The sequence below is a fragment of the Lactuca serriola genome, chromosome 4, assembly GCF_051521515.1.
Source record: "Lactuca serriola cultivar US96UC23 chromosome 4, Lser_US96UC23_V15, whole genome shotgun sequence".
Taxonomy (NCBI): Eukaryota; Viridiplantae; Streptophyta; class Magnoliopsida; order Asterales; family Asteraceae; genus Lactuca; species Lactuca serriola.
In genome coordinates, this window is record NC_136411.1 from 214,196,973 (window position 1) to 214,213,330 (window position 16,358).

Below are 16,358 nucleotides of genomic sequence, written 5' to 3' on the forward strand. Positions count from 1 at the left end.
ACCACTTGTAACAAAGATTAGTTGGTTTGAGTTTTGGACCATTGGAAGTGGTTTCGGTGAAACTATATTGAAACGGTTTTCAAATAATAAAAAATTGATATTTATATAGTAGAAAAGTGTCGTTATTGTTGATGATACAAGGTTGTTGTGGTTTTCCAATACAGATTTCGAATCTTGAATACCCAAGAAACATTTTCCTATAAATTAAAAGTAGAAAAATCTCTTTTTGAAGCTCCAAACGATCCCAGATTAAAGTCTAAAACATGCAGCAAAAGTGGCAGAAACTTAGGTTTTTCCAATGGTTTTTATTAAACCGGATGTAAGGCTGAACGGTGTCCTAAATTTTTTACCCATGTCACCTAAATTTCACAAAGGATTTAATATTTTGCCTATGAAAAATATGAGGTGTTTAGGATTGCCACCGGTAAAAAAGGAAGAAAATAGATTGATTTTCAATGGCAAAGATGAGAGAGATAACGGTGGGTTTCCACCATCGGTATATTACGGCCTGCAATAATACCATTGGGGGCAGTATTCACCGCCGGTAAAACCCCTCCACATCATCATACTATCATAGAGATCTTCGTGACACCTGTATAGCCTAATTATAGGTTCGGACATTTTTTTACCAAACCGGTTTTGCATCAAAATGTTTTTTTTTTCCATTTTAGAGAAAATATCAATACCGATTTAAAACCAGTCCGCTTCAGTTTGATAAACTGATTTGTGTACTGGCGCGTATTTTTGGAGTTTTTCTATAGCTTTTATTTTCTCCGATATTATCACATTAAGATAAAGACATTTATGTTTATTTCCAATTTCATCTCCCAAGAAGCGGTAACCGTTGTCTTAATCGTTCGCTTCCCGACGTTTTCTATATAAAACCAAAATTGAGTACCAGAGGATGTCCAACATCTCAATAATGGCATTGCTTCTACAGCTGTTTCTTCTTCTGTCTCTTCCACTCGTCTACCTTCTTCTCAAACTTACCAAAAACAGATCAAGATTCAGTCCACCAGGCCCTCTTGGACTACCCTTCATCGGAAACTTGCACCAGATAAATCACTCAAACCTCCATACTTCCCTATGGCAACTCTCCAAATCCTACGGTCCAATCGTATCCCTCCAGTTGGGATTCATCCCAGCTATCGTTGTTTCTTCAGCGAGTCTAGTGAAAGAAGTATTGAAAACCCAAGATATCATTTTTTGCAATAGGCCTTCATTGATTGGCCAACAAAAGGTATCTTACAATGGCCTCGAAGTCGTTTTTTCACCCTGCAATGAGTATTGGAGAGAGATGAGAAAGGTCTTTATGGTTAACTTGTTAGGACCTAAAAAGGTTGAACGTTTTAGGTATATTCGAGAAGATGAGGTCTCCAGTACCATGACGAAGATACATGAGCTGACACTATCGTCAAAGCCAGTAAACTTGAGCGAACTCATGAAGAGTGTTGCGAGTAGTATAATGATGAGATTGGCTTTTAGCAGGAGGTACAAAGATGAGCAGGAAAGAGAGGAGGTTCCTCGACTACTTACTGAAGTTCAGGCGATGATGGCGGATTTCTTCGTTTCAGATATTTGGCCAGGTGTGCCTTTTGTGGGTTTGTTTGATAGGTTATTGGGCAAGAAGGATAGGTTAGATAAATGTTTCCAATACTTTGATGTGTTTTACCAAGAACTCATTGAGGAACACCTCAGTTCTCCAAACCCAAAGTCGCATGATAAAGAAGAGGATTTTATTGATATTTTACTACGACTCAAAGAAGACCAATCCCTAAACCTCACGTACGATCACATTAAAGCCTTGCTCATGGTAATTCGCTGAACAAACTTTTATTAGTTTGCTTCACTTCTATATGATCTCTTTCTTGGATCTAGTGTCTAACTGTTCTTTTGTTTGTCTTTTAGGATATACTTGTAGCCGGAACAGATACTAGTACGGCTACAGTGGTTTGGGCAATGACAGCGCTCATAAAGAACCCGAAAGTAATGAAGAAAGCACAAGAAGAAGTCAGAGAAGTCGTTGGAAAGAAAGGTAAAGTTGATGAAGATGATCTTTCAAAACTTAACTATTTGAAAGCAGTTGTAAAAGAGATCTTTAGGTTATATCCTCCGGTTCCACTTCTAGTACCACGCGAAACAACAAAAGACACCATTTTACATGGCTACAAAATCAAAGCGAAAACCCTTGTTTTCGTGAATGTATTGGCAATTGGAAGGGATCCTGAATCCTGGGAGAGCCCAGAGGAGTTCTTGCCGGAGAGGTTTTTGGGAAGCAATATCGACTTTAAAGGGAATGATTTCGAGTTAATTCCCTTTGGGGCTGGCAGAAGAATCTGTCCTGGAATCTCGATGGGAGTTGTCACTGTGGATCTTTTGCTTGCTAATCTTGTTTACTTGTTTGATTGGGGGTTGCCCAATGGTATGAACAAGGAAGAAATAGATTTTGATGTTAACCCTGGGATAACCATGCACAAGAGGAATGATCTTTGCCTTATGGCTCATACGTACTTGTAAAAGAAGATTATCCATATATTTAGCGTGTTTTTAATGTTATGAGTAAAGGCTTGCTAATGCTCTTATATATGTCTATCACTGTCTTCTAATAGTTTCTCAATTTTTGTGGATATATGAAGTAGAGATATTATTCGGGTTGGAACCGGACCGAATCGACCAGAACCCGAAACCGAATAAGAGTAATTGTATGAACAAAAAACCGAACCGATTAACCAATACGGGTTCGGTTCGGTTCGAGTATTAATCGGTTCGGTGTAGTTATTACCAGAATAACCCGAATATGTACAAAATGATTAAGAACCTAATATAACCGGAAAAAACCGAATAACCCGTATTAGGATTCTACAACCCGAATAATAGAATAACAATGTACTTTTATACATCAACATAAAACATTCAAAGACTAACATAACACAATAACACATTGAAAGAATAACATTTACGTAGTAGATTAACATAACAAGAATTAATTTTTACTTGAGTTTTTGAGTTAGAGCTCAATTTTTCATGAGTAGATAAAGTATCAATTCATGAATCCTTAGAGACAATAGGATTGGTCGATTTTTGAAAGTCTGAAACAAGATGAATGATCGACAAAAGTGATTTCGAGTTTGAAAATAGTTGAGAAGATTAGTGGATTTTGAAACGAAGAGAACGAGCTTAGGGTTTTTCTTTTCTATTATTAATGACGAGGACATGAGTGTGAATCGTGATTTTGATTTATGTCGATAGGAAAAAGGGGATGGGGAATACTTATTCGGGTGGGGTATTTAGAACCGAATAAGCTTTTATTTGGGTAGCCTGGATAGAATAACCCGAGAACCGAATAAACATAATATAGATACCCAAAACCCGAATCGAATTGTTTATTTAGGCTTAATTCGGTTCGGGTTTTCGGACAAAATTTCCATCTATAATATGAAGTAAGTTTAGGTGCTATATATGATAGCTTTCGGATGGAACCATCAACACGTTCTGATTTGATCGACATCCATTACCCGACAGACCTATGAATGAACGAATGAAAATCCTCTAAAAACTTTGAATAGTTAAAGAATTCTATCTCCATTGAGCGATTTGAATCATCTAACACTAAATGGTCTTTATCTTTAAATTATATTTTGTATAACTTTTATTAAATAATGGTATTAATAATATACTTTAAATGATTTTCTATTTAATAACTATATACACTAGGTCCACAATTCAATATTGAATGAGTTCAATGGTATGAACTTTTTGTTTAATCAATTCCACTCAAATGCATTGCACTCTTATTGAACCTAAACTTACTTCATATTATGGATGAAAATTGTGTCCGAAAATCCTCTAAACAAACTTTGAATAGTTAAAGATTCCTAACACCATTGGGAGATTTGAGTCTTCTAACAATAAATGGTCTTTATCTTTAAATTATGTTTTGTATAACTTTTATTAAATAATGGTATTAATAATATACTTTAAATGAATTTGTATTTAATAACTATATACACTGGTCCACAACTCAATATTGAATGAGTTCAATGGTATGAACTTTTTGTTTATTCAATTCCACTCAAATGCATTAAGAACCTAATATAACCGGAAAAAAAACCGAATAACCCGTATTAGGATTCTATAACCCGAATAATAGAATAACAATGTACTTTTATACATCAACATAAAACATTCAAAGACCAATATAACACAATAACACATTAAAAGAATAACATTTACGTAGTAGATTAACATAATGAAAATTAATTTTTAGTTGAGTTTTTGAGTTAGAGCTCAATTTTTCATGAGTAGATAAAGTATCAATTCATGAATCCTTAGAGACAATAGGATTGGTCGATTTCTGAAAGTCTGAAACAAGATGAATGATCGACAAATGTGATTTCGGGTTTGAAAATAGTTGAGAAGATTAGTGGATTTTGAAACGACGAGAACGAGCTTAGGGTTTTTCTTTTCTATTATGAACGACGATGATAGGAGTGTGAATCGTGATTTTGATTTCTGTCGATAGGCGAAAAGGGATGGGGAATGCTTATTCGGGTGGGGTATTTAGAACTAAATAAGCTTTTATTTGGGTAACCTGGACAGAATAACTCGAGAACCGAATAAATATAATATAGATACCCAAAACCCGAATCGAATTGTTTATTTAGGCTTAATTCGGTTCGGTTCGGTTCGATTCGATTCGGTTCGGTTCGGTTCAGTTCGGGTTTTCAGACAAAATTTTCATCTATAATATGAAGTAAGTTTAGGTGCTATATATGATAGCTTTCGGATGGAACCATCAACACGTTCTGATTTGATTGACATCCATTACCCGACAGACCTCTGAATGAACGAATGAAAATCCTCTAAACAAACTTTGAACAGTTAAAGATTCCTATCTCCATTGAGAGATTTGAATCATCTAACAATAAATGGTCTTTATCTTTAAATTATATTTTGTATAACTTTTATTAAATAATGGTATTAATAATATACTTTAAATGATTATCTTTTTAATAACTATATACATTGGGTCCACAATTCAATATTGAATGAATTCAATGGTATGAACTTTTTGTTTAGTCAAACTCAAATGCATTGAAGTCTTATTGAACCTTATATTAATTCCTATTGTTGATTGCCTAATAGTGTAAATTAGAAGGTATAACCAACGTTCTAAATAACGTGAGGAGAGACTTGGCGGCAAGGTCAAAGTTAAACCATGGCTAATCATAACGTTTTTCAAGTTGTGACTAGTTTATATACATTAAAAGGGATAAATCATATAATTATTGATTTTATCAAATATATCAAGTTGTAGAAGTGCTATATTAATATTTAATATAAAAAAATTTAATAAAAAGTCAATCATTTTAGGATCGATCAGAAAACAAAACAAAACAAAACAAAAATAACTTGTGCCTTGAAAAAAAAACCCGCATCATAACACGATAAGGAGCACCTTGACACGTTATTTGGGCGTCACATTTAACAATCCCGTTTTGGACAATTTCATAACGGATACAGCACGTCTCGCGTCATGGCATGCCTTGAGACGCGCCATGTTAAGCTTTTTAGAACCATGACTATAACCACGGTAGAAATTTTAGCATCATGATTTATCCCTTTTGTATTAATGGAGAACAAATACATGATGTAAAAACTATTTAAGTTTGTTATCTTAATGTATGATGTTTGGAATTGCTAAGTTTCATTTATATCCAATTTTTATGATACTGCACAATGACATTATCCGCCCCCGGACGTTTCCGTCTTCCTGGTCTTGGGGTGTGACATGATGTTCCTTACCACCAACTTTACATTCTCTTATATCTCCTTCATCTACATTTCCGTCAAAACCTGTAGATAGTAAAATATGTGATTAATCACATGTGATTATATAAAGATTTTTATAATAATAATATGATTCAGATGAATTTAGAAATCAGATGTGAGACTCATATTGACCTATTTCTTGAACGTTTTGTTTTTCTTCACCTGCATTCTTCCCATCCAGCTTCTTAGCCTCTACACCTGAATATAATTAAAAAAAATTGTTAATAACATATGATCATAACATATGTAATCATATGTGATTATAACATATGTCACATCACCTTTATCATTATGACCACATTCAAATTTCGCAGCAACATGATGTTCCTTACCACCAACTTTACATTCTCATGTATCTCCTTCATCTACATTTCTGCCAAAACCATTATATATTAATAAAATATGTGATTAATCACATGTGATTATATAAAGTTTTTTACAATAATAATATGATTCAGATGAATTTAGAAATCAGATGTGATACTCATATTTACCTATTTCATGAACATTTTGTTTTTCTTCACCCGCATTCTTCCCATCCAGCTTCTTAGCCTCCACACCAGAATATAATTAAAAAAGATTGTTAATAATATATGATCATAACATATGTAATCATATGTGATTATAACATATGTAGTCTCATAACGTTTATCGTTATGACCACTTTCAAATTTTCTAGCAACATGATGTTCCTTACCACCAACTTTACCTTCTCATGTATCTCCTTCATCTACATTTATGCCAAAACCTATATATAAATAAAATATGTGATTAATCACATGTGATTATATAAAGATTTTATAATAATAATATGATTCAGATGAATTTAGAAATCAGATGTGATACTCATATTTACCTATTTCTTGAACGTTTTTTTTCTTCACCTTCATTCTTGCCATCCAGCTTCTTAGCCTCCAAACCTGAATATAATTAAAAAAAATTGATCATAACATATGTAATCATATGTGATTATAACATATGAAGTCACATCACCTTTATCATTATGACCACTTTCAAATTTCGCAGCAACATGATGTTCCTTACCACTCACTTTACATTCTCTTGTATCTCCTTCATCTACATTTCCTTCAAAACCTATATATAAATAAAATATGTGATTAAGCACATGTGATTAAATAAAGATTTTTATAATAATAATATGATTCAGATGAATTTAGAAATCAGATGTGATACTCATATTTACTTATTTCTTGAAGGTTTTGTTTTTCTTCACCTGCATTCCTCCCATCTAGCTTCTTAGCGTCCACACCTGAGTATAATTAAAAAAAATTATTAATAACATATGATCATAACATATGTAATCATATGTGATTATAACATATGTAGTCACATCACCTTTATCGTTATCACCACTTTCAAATTTCCCAGCAATATGATGTTCCTTACCACTAACTTTACCTTCTCATGTATCTCCTTCATCTACATTTCCGCCAAAACCTATAGATGCTAGCTAGGTCATTTAATGGTTGTTGATGCCACAGAGTTCGCGGCTGCTATTGACAAGTTGTACCAGACGTTTTCATTAATAAAAGCGTGTGCAAGCTTGTTTTGATTTCTGTTTTTACTTCATTCTTGTTATTATTGATTGTTTTGTTTGTTTGATCACTGGTAAGATCCGTTTCAGGACCTTACAATTGATATCAGAGCAAAACCAGTGTCAAAGCATCCTACAATCGAGTTTTTGGCCATATTCTTCATTGTTTGCGACTGAAGTTGGTGTCTGCTGCGAAGGGGATTCAAGTTTAATCCAAAAATCATGATTTTTTGAAGTACTGAGAGTTTACTACCTAGATTTTACGGCAGAAAATTCAGTTTACGGCCGCAAGCTCAAGAAATTTCTTGGGTCGTAGACTCCGTTCTTAGACCGTGAATAAAGCATCTTCAATAACCGCAAGCTTAGACTCATAGACCGTATACAGAAACCGCAAACTCTTTACGACCGTAAACAGAGTTTACGGTCGTAAACACCCCTTTGACCGTAAACACTTGTTTTGACCGAAAACTCAAATTTTTTAAAAGAACCCATATCTAGAACTGTGGATTCACTTTTCCTCGATGTGCGGATTCTGATGGGGTGACTGGGGAATTCTGATAAATTAGGTCTGTAGAAAATTAATTTCTTTCTGTCTGTTAGCCATATGTTGCCTCCTCTACATGATCGAGAGATCCAACCTGGACTATAACATATGCAGTTTTATCTCTCTGCATCTTCTTTCTATGCAATTCTTTCTATCTGTTAGCAATATATTGTCTCCTCTGCGTGACTCACAATCCAACCTGGTACACAGCATATGCATCATTCTTTTTCTCAATCCCTCTAAAACTTCAGCTAGTCATATGTTTCATCATCTGCGTGATTGGAAGAGATCTGACCTGGGTGTATAGCATATGCATTCTAAATCTATCTTCTCTCTTAATAATTTTCTGCTCACCCGGTGTAAGGAGTATTCTGGAAATTTTTTATTACCGGAGCATATCAGGAAGCAGGAAACATGTTCTGGTACAATTAAAATTGAACACATACAGATTGTCTGTAGATCTTGTTGCTCAATTTAGGTGGACAGCAATATCCCTTGTCACCGTCAACTAAATGGTCCCTAGGAATTATATCTAAGAATATAAGATCAAAATGTCTTGTCATTATTAGTCTGTTCAAAATTGTCACAATTTTTTCGTTTTTAAGTGGACCATAATACTGACGATGGATCAGACATAGACATGAAGATAAAGGTACCAATAAGTAGACTAAGGCTATCTAACAACTTTGATCCCAAAGTCATAAATTTTATATTCAGTGTTTGTTTAGATAAAGTTAGTCTATTTTGTCTTAAATTTTATTTTTGTTTTATTTTATTTTATTTTGTAATTGTCAAAATCTTAAAATTTAAAATTTTGGAAATTGTTTTGTTTTATTTTAAGTTTTATTTGTTTTATTTTTTTTATTTTTTTTATTTTATCTTTGTGTATGTCAAAATTTTAGAAATATTTTAAGTTTAATTTTATTTGTTATTTTAATTTTGTCTTTATTTTTATTTTATTTTTATTTTTATTTTTTAATTTTATTTTTATTCCTGTTAAATTTTTTATTTTGTTTTATTTTTTAGTTTTATTTTAATTTTTTAAAATCCTCAAAGTATTATTTTTGGAAAACTTTTAAAAAAAATTGGACTATGCCTTACACAGTGTGGAAAGCAGGTAAAAGGTCAAAGGTATTTATAGAGGTTTACAGCTGGAAACCCCTCATTTTTCTGATTCTGGCCGCAAACACCCCTTCATTCTCTCTCAACCTCGAAATTTTTTTGTCTGATTTTGTGAAATTGCTCCGTTCATCTCGTAGGTAAGAGGATTCCGACCAAGGATATGCATTTGTTCCATGAAATCGATGAGTTTTGAGGCCAAAATCGACGAAAAACTAACTGTCGGAGTTTACGGCCCAAGCTTACGGCCAGGAGTTTACGACCATAAACACAGTTTACTGCCGGTAGCTTACGGCCATGGGTTTACGGCCGCAAACTCAAGTTTGACCGTAAACCCTATGTTAACTGTAAAATTGACTTTGATCAAAATTATTCATTATTTTGGGCTAAATTTGAAATTGATTTAATAAAAAATATATTGTTCATTGCTCAAGTGTCTTTCGTTTCTTATTTGGTATGTTTTAGTGCAGACCAAATGGCAGCTCTAAAGTTTGCAGACATGCACAATCTCGCGATAGTACTGACAAATCCTCCGGTGGCACATGGAGAATTTAAGTCGATGATCCATGGACTAAGGGAATGTTGTCTGGTCTCCACCATCACCATGAACACCGTCGTTTATCAGAAAATTATCAGAGAGTTCTGGAAGACTACCAAAATGAGCAGAGACGATGATGGAGCAGTGACAGTATATGCAGTCGTAAAGGATGCAGAATTATGATCGATGAACAGTTCATGAGAGAGACATTTTTGATCAATGACCTACCAAGCTTTCCCACTGCAATTGGTATTGAAGACGCTCAAAGAATTTTAAAGAAGATGGGGTATGAAGGTGATTTGCCTCCTACAATGAAGAAGCTTCTACCGCCCTATTGGAGATTCCTAGCCCACGTGTTCGTGAGTTGTATCTCCGGTAGAAGGTCTGGTGCGGATGAAATATCCTTGAGAAACACTGGAGCTATTGTTTCTCTTGCTGCGGGGATTGGCTTCAACTTTTCTAGGTTTATCCTGGACGAGTTTGTGTTCAACATCAATGCCACCACTCGGGAAACCTTCCTAATGTACCCTCGATTCATTTAGCTCTTCGTCAACAAACAATTTCCTGAAACGGTAAAGGAGGGAGAAACGCTTGATATGAACACTATTGGGCTCAATAAACAAAATCGCAAAGGGAGGGTTATCTTTCAAGGACTGTATCCATTAGTTAAATTCGGACGATTTGCTGAGTCGAATGAAGCGACCGAGTCCCACGGATCATCTGATAAGATATCTTCGGAGCCTACTTCATCAGAAAGGGTGATTTCGGAAGGAGATGTGATCACGGTATCAGACCAAGAAATGGAAGAGAATGTTGTTCCTAATGTATCAGTAGCTGAGGAGCATGACCTGCACACAGTCCAAGTTGAAGGTGATTACAATGAAGGGTCTTCCAAGAATGCAACTGAATCTAATCAGTATGAAGACCTTGATCTTACAGGTTTTGATAAAAATAAGATTCCACAACTTTGGAAGCAATCATGATGTTTTGTCGAATGTCAACCTCGACACGATGCTTGATAATATCAGTGATGTTGATCACACGGCAACGGAGAGAAGGGATCCAGAAGACGTTCTTGAATCAACACCCATGTCTACTGATCAAGTGGTTGATTCTACAGCTCCAACGGTGACATTGTCAGGGATTCCTCCCCTTGACATTGTCTCACCTATTATTGAACCACTTCAGGGTGATGATAAAACAGACCAGACCTTGCAACCTCCACCTAAGAGAAGAAGACGTGATCCTAGGTTTGGGCCTTTGGATTTTGACATGTCTCATGACATGCCGATTATGCCAACTACTACACCTGCCATCGTATTAACATAAACATTTCATGGAGGTCCTAGCACCACTTTTGAAGTTGGTGGTTCCTCTGCTCCACCAGGATTCTCTCCTCCTAGGGTAGATCCTAATGATGCATCTGTGCGATTAGCTATGCATCTTGCTCAAAATTAAAATGTAGATCCTTCTTCTCGTGGTAAAGGAACTTCTTTCGAAAAAGGTCATCAAGGAGCAGATAAACCGTCAGTTGATGAGCTTTAAAAGAAGATCAATGTCCTGGATCAGAAGAACATTGAACTTGATATTCAAGTCAATGAGTTATTGAATGAGAATGCCAAGCTGAAGTCTCAAGTGTCTGATCTTCAGGATGATCAAGTGATAAAGACAAAGAAAATCTCTAATCTTCAAGGCCATTTTAATCTCCTGACCTCCAGTTATTTTGAGTTGAAGAAGAAGCTTGAAGGTGATTTTGGTGACAAGTACCAAACATCTGCAGACAAGTATAGGATCAATCTACATACTCAAGCTTTTCCTGTTACCATGCCATCCGTTCAGACTTCACGGGTTGTTGATCGTTTTGATGAGGAACCTGCCCATGCTCCCCATATTGAGGCAATTATACGTGATAGACAATATGAAGCTGCTGAAAAAGGACAACTCTTGTTTAAGACGAATTCTGACAAGAATGCACCTGCAGATCAAACATCGATCATCCTTACGGATCTTGGAGTTGTTCGCTTTAGAGATACGTAGGGTGATAGATCTGCGATCATTTCTTCGGGATTTCATGATCCTCTTAACATGTGGATAGTACGAAGAAAGAGTGGCAGCACCAAGCTTTACAAAGACCGTCATGATTTCAATTCATGAAATAGTTTCCTTTGGTTTTCTAAAAAAGTCATTATCCAAGAAAATCCCATATTTTCTTATAAGTAAAGTTTAGTTATCCGTTTGTTACACAGTTTGGTTAAGAACGGTTTTTTCTCTGGTTATTACACATTCTGGTTAAAAACAAGTTCAGTTATCCCAGGAAAAACCCTTATTTTCCTTAAAAAGTTTGTGATTGGTTATCGAATCTGAATGTAATGTACAAGAATCTACCATACTTAAAGTGTGTGCATGAAGTTTCCTGAAAGTCTAGTTACCCTTGAAAAAGTACATTAGTTTTAACACGTATATAAAACTAATAAATAAGTATAAAGTTTTCATAATCTTGATCGCGAGTTCCATAACCATACTACAGACTAGATAAGGCTCGGAACGGCGCCAGTATCCTTTTATGACTTTTGTCACCCTTGAACCTTTCGGTTCGGTTGTAGCTAGCAGCCAGGTGTTGGGTAGTCATTCCTGTATAGATCTATACACTCAAGTCACACTCTCCCTCCAGGAGATTCTGGTTACAAGGGTAGTCCTACACTCTCGTATCTAGGGGGAGTGTTACCAGGGACGTGTCTCCAATCTTAAGATTAATGAATTTTTAAAAGTTGTCCTTTACTCTCGAATCTAGGGGGAGTTTTACCAAGGACATGTAAAAGTAATAATAATACGAAAAACTCTGTTTACTAGTCCTTCACTCTCGTATCTAAGGGGAGTTTTATCAAGGACGGATCTAAAGTGCTGAAGTCCTTCACTCTCGCATCTAAGGGGAGTGTTATCAAAGACGGATCTAAAGTTCTAAGTTTAATGACTTTTAACAATAATGAAGTGGAAAAATCATTTGCGAAATATACAATATAACACTATGTAATAAGATTTGCAATCAGTTTAAAAACTAACTCTGCAAGTCAAACGGTTGGTTAATACGGTTTCAATTGTTAAAAGCATACGGAATATGAAAACATTTCAAATGAAATAATAATTTTGAGTACAAGATATTCTTGTACTTTTGCTTGTATTCCCCCCTGAAAACATTGAAACCACGGAAAAAGGTGTAGAGGTATGAACTCATCGGTCGAGAAATGTGTCAATTTGGATGTTAAACGTCAGTTCGAGGCTTTAAAACGCGCGACGTTCCTATGTAATATGAAGAGATACACATTTGTATCTAATTAGACTTGAACCACTAATCAAATATGAATAAACACTTCGAGACGCGAAAACACTTCAATTCAAGTGTTTGGAGTGACCCGGGTAGCATCTAAGGGTGTGCATAGCTTGAATATGGAGTTTGCTCTTCAAGAGTAAACTCCTAATGGGTTTTTCGGCCCAAAGACCAACTCCCCATGAGTTTACGGCCGTAAACTCATGGTGGGGGTGTTCTTGGGTGCTAAATGGTCTTACAACTCTTGAGGGGTAATGTTAGGCTTGGTTTTAAGGCATTGGAATGGAATTTGAACAAGATAAGGACCATTTGAGGAGTTTACGGTAGTAAACTAGGAGTTTACGGCCGTAAACTCTTATGTACCCATTCTTAATGTGTTTTGGTGGTCCTAGATTAATCACATGTGATTCTAAGTCATTAAACAAGCCATGGAATGAAGTTAGGGCATCATTTGACTAAGTTATAGAAGTTTACGGCCCAGGAACCTTTCCTTGGGGGGTTTACGGCCATGAACTCCTAAGGGAGTGGTTTTTATCAAGTTTAAGGCCCCTAACTCGTTTGTGGTTGCTTCTAGACTTTATTCCAAGGCTTAGGAGGTTTTTAAGGGGCATCTTAACACCTAAAAAGGAGTTTACTGCACATGAAAGGGTGTTTACGGTCCAAGCATGTTCTTGGGCCATAAACTCATATTCATCCCTCAATTGATAAGGTTTTGGTGTTCCAAGTCCAGTCTTGAAAGCCCTAAGTCATATCTAAGCTCCAAAGGTGATTTGGGAGGGTTTTGGGGCTCAAAAACCCCTTTTATGTGTGTTTGCGGCCCAAGACTATTCTAGGGTCGTAAACACATGATGTTGGTCCTATTCCATGATTTGAACACGAATTTGAAGGCTAAGGATGCTAATCTATGAGTTAGGGTAGTTACCTTAACGATTTGAGGCTTGAATTGGATGATTTTGGACCAAGGACTTGGATTTGAGGAGAGAGAGTAGAGAGAGAGTGAAAAAGGCTTCAAATGAGGTCCTTTGAACTTTATATATGGTTCGATTTTAGGACACGGTGGAATTCTACCTGATACCGACATTAAACGGGGCTTTTGGTCGCACCCGATTAAGTTGTCGTAACCCGATGTTGTCAAAACTAAAAATTCTTCCATTAAAAATTTGGAATGTTTTCATGAGTTTCTAAGGGGTTTGGACACTTACGAGATAAAAATCTAAATATCAATTTAGATAACTTAACTCAAAACGAAATCGGAACAATTCGCAAAAGACGAGTTTTTATGGACAAAATGGGTTACGGCGGTGGAATAAACTTCGGGTTGTCACATTATCCCCCCGTTAAAGGGAATTTCATCCCGAAATTCAAACTTTGGATACAACTCAAGGATTTGGAAAGAGATACGGATACTTCTGTTTCATCGGATCTTCACGCTCCCAAGTGAACTCGGATCCTTCACTTATCGGGATACAGCTTTGTTTCGTACGTTTAATCTCTCGATCTATGATTTCGATTGGTTCTTCTATGGGGTTCATACATTCGTTGATTTCGGTCTCATCAAAGAGATTACTAGGGTTTCATCGAATAGGCACTTCTTAAGAATAGAGACGTGGAATACCGGATGGATGCTGCTAAGTTCTAAGGGTAGTCGGAGTTTGTAGGCTATGGGATCGATCCTAACGAGGATCTCGAAAGGTCCTATGTACCTGGGGTTAAGTTTTCCGCGTCTTCCAAAGCGTATCATGTCCTTCTAGGGCGAGACCTTCAACAGGACACGGTCTCCAACAGAAGAGTACACATTTCTATGTCAGAGTGGTTAGGGGTTTGGCAATCTTGGAAAAGTTTTGAGTGAATCTACGATAGTAGTCGACGAGTGTCACAACTGTAAATTTTAAGCTATGTAATCTACACATTCAAGTTAATGTGAATCAAAAACTTTAACCAAATACAAGATACAAGTACTACAAATAGTCATCAAACAATTGGAGACCCTAGAAGTTCTTATTAAGTCTAATTTAGGCTAGAACTTCCTTATTGGATCCAAATGGGCCAATAAGCTTCCAACTAGACTATCATGGACTTAGAACCCTAATCGGGCTCTAATTGGACCCACACTTATTTATTTTAACATTTTAGGTCATGTTGGGCCTAGAATTAAATAAATTAAAAGCCTTGATACATGAATAACCAAAAACTAGTTCAAGAAAAACATAAAAATCCTACCACACTCCTTAGACTCAAAACACACCCTAATTACCTCTAATGTTGGGCTTGGGGGCAAAAGCCCAAATTTTTCCTCCTTCCCCTTCATATTCTCGGCCCAAGGCCCAAATCCAAGGGGAGGTTGACTTTGGTTGCCACCTCACTATTACCTAATGGATTTCTAGGCACAAATCACATACACCCATGCATGTATCACTTCAAGAGTCATTTCTTTCTCTCCTCCCTTCTTGCTCTCGGCCAAGCATCATCACACACACCAAATATCTCAACTTTCTCTCTAGAACACTCAAAGAACTCTCCTTCCCTCCCCTCTCCAAAGATCTCGAAATTTAGGGACTTTCCAAGAGGATTTTGCAAGTAAATCATCATCTAAGGTAAGATTATTCATAGATCTATGGTTTAAATTCTTTTGTTATCAAAATCTCTTCCTAATCCATGTAAAAACCGTGATCTTGCACTCTAGAAACCCCCTAATCTCGAAAAATTCATCAAGGAGTGCAAGGGCCAAAAATCACTTCATTTCTTCCAATTTTTCTTCAAGAACCGAAACTACCCACTCAAGGTGAGATTCATACCCCTATTTTCTGTTTTTAAGAGTTTTTGTGGGGGGGGAATACAAGTGAAAGTGTAGATCTATATGTGTTTGTATGCCTTGTATGATTTCCATGCTTATATGTATGCTTATATGTGTTTTAATGTTGGATCTAGCCATTAAACCCCTCAAAACCGAGATATAACTCATGTTTTATGATATTAGCTTCAAATATGTTCCTACATAATAAGTGGTACTAGATAAATAGCCAAGTGGTTAGCAACAATTTTCTTTAAGCTAAAAACACATATTTTGGGCCAAAAATGTGAAAAATACAAAATTAAGGGCCCAAAATGACATTTTACAGATTCTGATGGTTGAAATGTGTCAAAACAGTTTCAATAAAGCTATTTCTGGAATTCTATTCAATTGGTGGATTAAAAACATAAATTTCAAGCCTATTGGGCTAAAAATGCAAATTTCGGCCCAATAAGGCCCATTATGCGAATTTTTCTGTTTTGGAGGGCCAAAACTGTAACTTTCTGTAAAACAGTGGACTATAAGTGTCCCAAACCCTTTTCAAAGGTTTAAAATGCTTTTTAAATTTAAAAGGGACCAAAGTTGCAAAAATTTTCCATTTTGGGCCAAAATTGTCAAAATTGCGAAAAGATGGGCTAAAACCGAGAAAAACTG

At 35.9% G+C, this 16,358-nt stretch overlaps 1 protein-coding gene across 1 annotated transcript; it reads left to right on the forward strand.

The window, feature by feature from the left end:
- The first annotated feature begins 852 nt into the window (after window positions 1-852).
- On the forward strand, window positions 853-2,556 carry LOC145103256 (6,7,8-trihydroxycoumarin synthase-like). The gene is made up of 2 exons (XM_079040816.1): window positions 853-1,813; window positions 1,909-2,556. Exons 1-2 carry the CDS (start codon window positions 905-907, stop codon window positions 2,515-2,517), a joined length of 1,518 nt encoding a protein of 505 aa, XP_078896942.1. The 5' UTR covers window positions 853-904; the 3' UTR covers window positions 2,518-2,556.
- The last annotated feature ends 13,802 nt before the right edge of the window (window positions 2,557-16,358 follow it).